The sequence below is a fragment of the Oncorhynchus mykiss genome, chromosome 30 (assembly GCF_057628025.1).
Source record: "Oncorhynchus mykiss isolate SJ-2025 chromosome 30, ASM5762802v1, whole genome shotgun sequence".
In the NCBI taxonomy this organism is placed as follows: Eukaryota; Metazoa; Chordata; class Actinopteri; order Salmoniformes; family Salmonidae; genus Oncorhynchus; species Oncorhynchus mykiss.
The window spans coordinates 25,876,910-25,886,162 of record NC_143051.1 but is presented as its reverse complement, the minus strand read 5'-3'; the positions used below and the strand labels follow the sequence as shown (position 1 = coordinate 25,886,162).

General features: G+C 45.3%; 1 protein-coding gene across 5 annotated transcripts; it reads right to left on the bottom strand.

Moving 5' to 3' along the window:
- Positions 1 to 1,518: 1,518 nt before the first annotated feature.
- Positions 1,519 to 5,965, bottom strand: LOC118946509 (zona pellucida sperm-binding protein 3-like). Of its 5 annotated transcripts, none has more exons than XM_036971615.2 (11): positions 5,494 to 5,965; positions 5,300 to 5,415; positions 5,107 to 5,210; positions 4,177 to 4,354; positions 3,894 to 4,011; positions 3,664 to 3,749; positions 3,351 to 3,547; positions 3,035 to 3,211; positions 2,341 to 2,475; positions 2,138 to 2,266; positions 1,519 to 1,774 (listed from the first exon to the last, which is right to left on the bottom strand). In XM_036971615.2, the coding sequence occupies exons 1-10, from the start codon at positions 5,899 to 5,901 to the stop codon at positions 2,142 to 2,144; spliced, it is 1,644 nt and encodes a 547-aa protein (XP_036827510.2). In that variant the 5' UTR covers positions 5,902 to 5,965; the 3' UTR covers positions 1,519 to 1,774; positions 2,138 to 2,141. The 5 variants fall into 5 exon arrangements, with proteins under 5 accessions (XP_036827510.2, XP_036827513.2, XP_036827514.2 ...); XM_036971618.2 differs by having other exon boundaries at positions 1,519 to 1,717; XM_036971619.2 differs by having other exon boundaries at positions 1,519 to 1,702.
- Between the last annotated feature and the right edge of the window lie 3,288 nt (positions 5,966 to 9,253).

The window sequence follows — 9,253 nt, the reverse complement described above, 5'->3', positions numbered from 1 at the left end:
CAACAAAGCAGCACCCACCCGTAGCACGCGCTCCAGCAGGTATATTTCCCTGGTCATCCCCAAAGCCAATTCCTCCGTTGGTCACCTTTCCTTCCAGTTCTGATGCCAATGACTGGAACCTATTGCAAAAATCACTGAAGCTGGAGACTCATATCTACCTCACTAACTTTAAGCACTGGCTGTCAGAGCAGCTCACAGATCACTGCACATAGCTCAGCTGTAAATACCTCATCCCCATACTGTTATATATTTTTTGCTCCCCAGTAGCTCTACTTGCACATTCATCTTCTGCACATCACTCCAGTGTTTAATTGCTAAATTGTAATTATTTTGCCACTATGGCCAATTTATTGCCTTACCTCATTTGCACACTGTATATACACTTTCTATTGTGTTGACTGCGTTTGATTATTCCATGTGTAACCCTGTTTGTGTCGCACTGCTTTGCTTTCTTGGCCAGGTCGCAGTTGTAAATGAGAACTTGTCAACTAGCCTACCTGGTTAAAAAGGTGAAATACATACTTTTTTTGAAAGACAGATGTGAGCATTAGGCCTTGCAGTGTGAACAAGGCTCTAGTGCACTGATCTAAAAGGCAAAACCGATCCATTGGTAAGCTGTTCTATAGTCCGAGATGCTTTGGGAATATGGGCCTAGAACCCTAAGGCCATTGGCTGCATTTAGACAGGCAGCCCAATTCTGCTCATTTTTTCACTAATTGGCCTCTTGACCAATCCGATTTGAAAATCTGTTGCGATTGGTCTAAACCAATTAGTGGAAAAAGAGCAGAATTGTGCTGCCTGTCTAGAAGCAGCCATATAATTTGTGTGAATTGGCACCTGATAATTTCTCATCTCTGGCTTTTGGAAATCAGAACAGGTGCTGTTGCAATCCCGTAGCGCCTGCCCAACTAGATGCTTAAGCGTTGCAACCAGTGGTTGTGTGCCACGTCATCAAGTGCTGTATGTGGTTAGCTGATTTGTTATATACATAACCAGGCATTTTAAGATCTGGTAGGCATCTGCAATGTAGTCAGGGAGGAACTTTCCATTGATTGAGGCTAGGCCCACACCACACTAAACCCAAACACTTGGGTTTTAGCACTAAATTATCCTTCTGGACAATAGTCGAAGTCTCTCAAAAGAGGGGCGGATTATGGAAAAGGACCAGTTAGAAATGCCAGTGCCGATTTCTGGTTCCAGTCCGCCAGTGGAGGGAAGACGGGAAACCATGGGTTTCATACCATTCCACTGCAGTTACAAGCCCGGTCTTCCCAATTAAGGGGCCACCAACCTCCTGTGCAGTCCACCCATTCCTCAGACCCTTCATAGCAAGCCCAATGTCTCAGAATGCCCTGTAGCTTACATGCTCAATCAGGAACCTTGGGACAGAGTCACATTAATCCAGGATGTGATGTCTGGCTACGCAAACAGGCCCTCACTTTTTTAACAAATGAAGGCAATATTTCAGATTACTCTAGCATGTAGTGCATAATGGTGAAGACAGAAAGTCAGTCGAAGTAGCATTAAATCATTTATTTTTCAGAGAGATTAACAGGCATCGTCTCAGTGTTGTGGTAGTCCCGTCCCTGGTTGACGTCGCCAGGAGCAGATGTGGTGCTTATGTCACTTTGTTGTAGGGTCATCCTCCTTGTGTGCTGGGACATCAGGACCGGCACCAACCTCAGTGAGTTGGAGTCTGCTGCTGCTTGGAGCAAGTCTATTATGGGCCACCCACAACAACAGCGCCTTCCAATTCTAGAAATTGGATAGTGGACTGGGAACATATCCCTTCTTTATGAAACCACATCAAAAGCAGATATTTAAGTGATACTGGCAATTGCCATGTGCAGGTTGACATTTATTGAGACAGTTCTGCCTCCAGGACAATACCGAGCAATTCCCACTAGATGTGCCAGATGGAAAGTCAAAATTGGCTACATTGTAACAATGTATGCTTTTAATTTAATGTTAGGCATTAGGGTTGGCAGTGAGGTTAATGTTTAAAAATCATATTTTATTACTTTGTGGCTGTGCCAGCTAGTGAACATTCTGCGGAGCCATCCCAATAAGTGCTAACCTGCTTGCCATGTGCAGGTTATTTCCCTCTAAAATAGCAGTACCATCATCCCATACATACCCTTTCAATAGGTTCCAATCTCATACTGATCCTCCTCTTCACCCAGACCCTCTTTCTCTGTGGTAACCTCAAGGTCTCCAATGGGCTCAGGTGCAGGAATCAACTCAGGGTCTGGAGTGGCCTCCAGCTCTGAGAACAGACGATTTAGCACAGAGCCTACATGCAATTATCATACATTCAAAACAGTAACGTACTGTCATTACCTCGTTGGGCGATTAGTTCTTTCTGCCTGACGAAGCCATCATATGTTGCAGAGCTAACGAGACCGTGCTTGTTGTTGGGTCCGACCCTTGGGCCCAAGGGACTAACCTCATTTTGGGATTGGGCGAAATAAGGTCCTGGAATTAAATGTAACAGATTAACACAGCTAGTGTTGGCAGAATTGCTAGCCTATAGGGATAGGAAAAGACAGGTGTCCGAAGTGGCACCCGATGACCTATAGAGTGCACTACTTTTGACCAGTGCATCATGGTCTGGGCAATAGTCTAGACATCCTGGTTGCCTCCCACACATTTTAAAAACTGGCTTTACACTTCTGTACGTACTAGAATGCGAGTTTGGCATAGATGCCTAAGTCACTACCTTAACCGGTTGAATACATACAAAATAGTAGCTAGCAAGATGGAGATCAGTTATTTTTAATGAGTGCATTATGCAAGTGGCTAGTTCGCCTCAACTACCTTCACTAAAACCACTGCAAAGGTATTCCCTGCAAAATTTGGTTTCAAATCATGACGTTCTGCCTCGTGATTTGTTGGGAGAAGTTGCCAAACGAGTCAGTCATTGAAACCAGACCCTAGTCACTGCTGTTGCCTAGGGTTGGGTTCTCAAGACTACCTGTTCAAAGGTAGTCCACTACATAAGGAATAAGATTATGCCATGTCAGAGTCAAATTACCTCTCTTGAAGTCCATGCCACGCCAAAGACTGCCAGGTGATACGGGCTTCCTGTCCCCTGTTGAGGCAGGGAAGCCAGGTATATCGATACCTCCACTCGTCCGTGGAGATAGAGGTGTACTCTTCTGTTTACTTGGGAGGACAATCATGGGGCCCAAAGTAGTATCCTGGTCCCATACTAAAAGGACAACACATACATTTGCAGTCAAGACACTCAATTAGTCTTCCCCCAATTTCCATATTGGAGAAGGTCCCGCCCCTGCAATGTGTTTTGAGAAGGTGGTGATGGAATAGAGGGATTAAGATGTCAAATACACCTTTCTTGGCCTTCATCCCAATACTCCAATTGTCACCAGAGGCTGGGGGTTTGTTGCGGTAGACACGAGGTTCAAGTTGGCTACCACCTAGTCTTGGACTGAGGGGACGTTGTGCTGGAGCTTGATCAACCCCCTTCTGTCTACTCAGGCTTGGACAAGGCCCACATAGCAAATCATTCTCATCAGCAGACCTCCATCTGAAATGTATGAAAGATCTACTCATGGACCAAGAGCACACACTTTTTTAAAAAGCTATGGTTATTCCAGTGAATAGGTCACAGCCCAGTAGCTAAGGAAATGTGACTTATCCCACCTGCCATCAATGAAGGAGCATGCCTTGTTGCTAGGCTCTGCATGGTCCATGACAGGGACTGCCATAAGGTGGCAGGTGATGTACAGCTGTGAAAAACAGGATAAGCAAAACAAAGATGCAGAATCACAGTAGCCTACATAATGTCTGTAAATTATGTTACTGTAGAATAATTTAACTACAGTACCCATAATGGCCTCTACAACATTGTTTTTATTAAATACCGCCCTCACCTCTGCCCTGTCCTCCTGGTAGAACCTAAAGGCATCAATGTGGAACCCGAGCTTGTTGTCCTGGGTTCTACGCATGAAACCAGAGCGGGAACCAGGCAGCTGGGAATCCGTCAAGCACCTGGAGGGAGATATTAAAATACATATTGGGGCATCTTCCTTAGTAACCAATTAAGACATCTCAAAGAAACCATAAAAATGGTGGAAGCCCTCAAATGGCATCTTCTATCGTTCTCTACGGGCCAGCCGGATAAGTCATTCTAAGTCATCCCCCCCCCCTGCTTACCCATCACTCTCAATGAAGACATATCTGGGGACAGAGTTGCTGTCAGGGTCCAGTGTGGCCACGCAGCTGCTAACAAAGACCCTGAGCCTGGTGTGGTGAGCAACCCTGACAGACGCCTCAATGTTGATGGGATCACCCAGGAAGTAGACTCCAGAACCCCGCTCATAGAGCCAGTCACCTGGAAAGGAAATGGCAGTAAAGAAAGACCGTACTGCAAGCGATGCGTTTCAAAGGTACGAACACGAGTCGCTATTAAAACTACCACGGCCAGAACATATTGTCAAGAGGCGCTCAACTAGTGAGCATCTAATAATGGATTAAAATGAGGGCCATGTTTAGGAGGCAAACTGTATAACGTTGCAGATAGAAGTGTCCCCAATAACAGTTGTCTGATGTGATTCTGTATTTTGCATGTCAGAGGGGCATTTGTGCTACATAGTACATTTATATCTGCCTGCGGCTATGGAACCCTGACCTGTTCACCGGACGTGCTACCTGTCCCAGACCGGCTGTTTTCAACTCGAGACAGCAGGAGCGGTAGAGATACTCTCAATGATCGGCTATGAAAAGCCAACTGACATTTACTCCTGAGGTGCTGACCTGTTGCACCCTCGACAACTACTGTGATTATTATTTGACCATGCATGAACATTTGAACATCTCCACCCGGCACAGCCAGAAGAGGACTGGCCACCCCTCAGAGCCTTTCTAGGGAGTTTCCTAGCCACCGTGCTTCTACACCTACATTGCTTGCTGATGTAAGAAGGGCTGATGTAAGAAGGGCTATATAAATACATTTGATATCTGAACATTCAATTCCCGGGTTTTACCAAGCTTCTGGGAGAGCACCATTGTATCCTTTTGATTTATTATCTGAATGGTCAACAAAATTGTACCCTGCGAAATGCAGCCCAGGATTTATATACCCACTTGTCATAAACTTCAATGAGAACTGCAGGGTGTCTTCAGCAGACACTGTGGCGGTGAAAGGGATCCAGGTCGGCTGGAGAGAAGAGCTGTCCAAACTGTACTTCCTGAAACAGAAAGTACAGACCGGTAAATACACCAATAGGTCAACGCAGGATTCCTATGACCGTCATACAACAGTATAGCCTAAACTCACCTTTCATAATGACACTCAATTGGGATTACAGCACCAGCCATTCGAATAACACCATCTGGTGTGGTTCTGGGTGTATATCTGAGGAGGTTTGCGTAGATCAATGAGTCTTCGTTCAGCTGTGGAGTCACAAAGCAGCATTTAAGAGAAGGTTGTTTCAAGAAGTCAACTAGTGAATTTAAAAAAATATATATTACCATGTACTTGGTTCCACAGTCCGAAAGTGCTGCAAATATTCTGTACTCATCTCCGGCTGCTGAAGCTGTAGCCCTACACGGCTCTTGGTCTTGGTACTGTTCAACTCCAAGTCGCAGGTCATCCACGTCGATTAGATTACCGAGTTTAAACAGATCAGCCTTCACGACTATCTCCATGTAGTCTGAATGGCACGTCACAGCGACAGTTTCTACTCGAACTGGCCTTGAAACTGTTTGTTGGAGTGGAGGCTGTTTAAAGCGTGGACGATTGTCAAATTGCGGTGTTCGCCATGTGTCAGCGCTATAAGTATATGACAAAGCAGGAGAGATTAAGAAGTTTTCCACAAGTAAAAACCAAACCAGTTGCTTGAACAATAACCTGAGCGTGTTTGCCATCATGAGTCCCATGCCACCAACTAATGTGACTCTGTAGGTTAGAGGACAGCGTGCCTCTGCTATGCTACAATTGATAAAACTGAGGTAGCTTTTAACAACCAACCAGGCTGCACACCTGGGCTGGATTACGCCCTAATTTGGCCTTGCATCTGAGTAGTCAAGATCTTTAATTGGCACGCATGTTCAAATCAAATCACATTTTATTTGTCACATACACATGGTTAGCAAATGTTAATGCGAGTGTAGCGAAATGCTTGTGCTTCTGGTTCCGACAGTGCAGTAATATCTAACAAGTAATCTAACAGTTCCCCAACAACCTCAACTAATACACACAAATCTAAAAGGGGTGAATGAGAAAATGTACATATAAATATAAGGATGAACAACGGCCAAGCGGCATAGGCAAGGTGCAATAGATGGTATAAAATACAGTACATAAATATGATATGAGTATTGTAAGATATGTAAACATTATTAAGTGGCATCGTTTAAAGTGACTAGTGATCCATTTGTTAAAGTGGCCAGTGATTGGGTCTCCCATGTAGGCAGCAGCCTCTCTGAGTTAGTGGCTGCTGTTTAGCAGTCTGATGGCCTTGAGATAGAAGCTGTTCTTCAGTCTCTCTGTCTCAGCTTCGATGCACCTGTACTGACCTCACCTTCTGGATGGTAGCGGTGTGAACAGGCAGTGGCTCGGGTGGCTGTTGTCTTTGATGATCTTTTTTTTGCCTACCTGTGACATCGGGTGATATAGATGTCATGGTGGGCAGGTAGTTTGCCCCCGGTGATGCGTTGTGCAGACCGCACCACCCTCTGGAGAGCCTTGCGGTTGAGGGCAAGCAGTTGCCGTACCAGGCTGTGATACATCCTGACAGGATACTCTCGAATGTGGATCTGTAAAAGTTAGTCAGGGTTTTGGGTGACAAGCCACTTTTCTTCAGCCTCCTGAGGTTGAAGAGGCGCTGTTGCGCCTTCTTCACCACACTGTCTGTGTGGGTGGACCATTTCAGTTTGTCATTGATGTGTATGCCGGGGAACTTTCCACTTTCTCAACTGGTGTCCCTTCAATGTAGGTGTTGGGGTGGGGGGGCTCCTTCAGCTGTTTCCTGAAGTCCACGATCATCTTTTTTTTGTTGACGTTGAGTGAGAAGTTGTTTTCCTGACACCACATTCTGTGCCCTCACCTCCTCCCTGTAGGCTGTCTCGTCGTTGTTGGTAATCAAGCCCACTACTGTTGTGTCGTCTGCAAACTTGATGGTTGAGTTGGAGGCGTGCTATGGCCACACAGTCGTGGGTGAACAGGGAGTACACATGGGGGCTGTGCACGCACCCGTGTGGGGCCCCAGTGTTCAGGGTCAGCGAGGTAGGGGTGTTGTTTCTTACGTTCACCACCTGGGGGAGGCCCGTCAGGAAAGTCCAGTACTCAATTGCACAGGGCGGGGTTGAGGCCCAGGGCCCCCAGCTTGACGATGAGCTTGGAGGGTACCTTGGTGTTGAATGCTGAGCTGTAGTCAATGAACAGCATTCTTAAATAGGTATTCCTCTTGTCCAGATAGGATAGGGCAGTGTGCAGTGTGATGGCGATTGCATCGTCTGTGGACCTGTTTTGGCGGTATGCAAACTGAAGTGGGTCTATGGTTGCCGGAAGGTGGAAATGATATGATCCTTGACTAGTCTCTTAAGTTAAAGCACTTCAGGATGACAGAAGTGAGTGCTACGGGGCGGTAGTCATTTAGTTCAGTTATCTTTGCCTTCCTGGGTACAGGAACCATGGAGGCCATCTTGAAGCATGTGGGGACAGCAGACTGGGATAGGGAATGATTGAAAGTGTCTGTAAACACACCAGCCAGCTGGTTTGCGCATGCATAAACTTATCCTCTGCAGCAAAGGTAACTCTGGGTCTTCCTTTCCTGTGACGGTCCTCAAGAGAGCCAGTTTCATCATAGCGCTTTATGGTTTTTGCGACCTGCACTTGAAGAAAAGTTCTTGAAATCTTCCAGATTGACTGACCTTCATGTCTTAAAGTAGTGATGGACTGTCCTTTCTCTTTGCTTATTTGAGCTGTTCTTGCCATAATATGGACTTGGTCTTTCACCAATTTGGGCTATCTTCTGTATACCACCCCTACCATGTCACAACACAACTGATTGGCTCAAAGGCATTAAGAAGGAAAGAAATTCCACAAACAAAGTTTTAACAAGGCAGCAGGTAGCCTAGTGGTTAGAGCGTTGGTCTTGTAACCGAAAGGTTGCAAGATCGAATCCCCGAGCTGATAAGGTAAAAATCTGTCGTTCTGCCCCTGAACAAGGCAGTTAACCCAGTGTTCCTAGGCCGTCATTGAAAATAAGATTTTGTTCTTAACTGACTTGCCTAGTTGAAAAAGGCACAGCTGTTAATTCAAATGCATTCCAGATGACTACCTCATGAAGTTAAGTGAGAGAATGCCAAGAGTGTGCAACGCTGTCATCAAGGCAAAGGGTGGCTACTTTGAATAAATATAAATTGGATTTGTTTAACACCTTTTTGGTTACTACATGATTCCATGTGTTATTTCATAGTTTGATGTCTTCACTATTATTGTACAATGTAGAAAATAGTAAAAAATTAAGAAAAACCCTTGAATCAAATCAAATCAAATCAAATTTTATTTGTCACATACACATGGTTAGCAGAGTAGGTGTGTCTGATCTTTTGGCTTGTACTGTATATGTGTATAAACCTTTTTGGGTCGGGGGCCCCCTAGTGTCCGGGGACCCTAAGCGACCGCTTTTGTCTGGTGCTGGACCTGACCTTCCAAGGTGGTTTGAAATCAGATACAAATTTGATTCCTGGCCATGCGACTTGTGTCTAACGGTCAAATTTGATCTATTTGCCCTCGTGGTTTTTAGACTGCTATTGTACATATCTTGTTGCTTGCTAGTTAGTCGGTTGACAAGAACATGTATTGCTTAGACAAATTATTGAATGTGCTAGAAAGCTACCTAGCTAGCTAGTTGACTGCTGTGGCAAGCCAGAAAATTGTTTCATTGTCCTTTGAGGGTTTAAGTGTTCTAACACGATCATTTTTAACATTCAAAGTAACTGGGAACATCCATGGTAGGCTTTGTCACCTTAGCTTGGAGAGTCAGCATTCCAAAACAACAAAGCAGCACCCACCCGTAGCACGCGCTCCAGCAGGTATATTTCCCTGGTCATCCCCAAAGCCAATTCCTCCGTTGGTCACCTTTCCTTCCAGTTCTGATGCCAATGACTGGAACCTATTGCAAAAATCACTGAAGCTGGAGACTCATATCTACCTCACTAACTTTAAGCACTGGCTGTCAGAGCAGCTCACAGATCACTGCACATAGCTCAGCTGTAAATACCT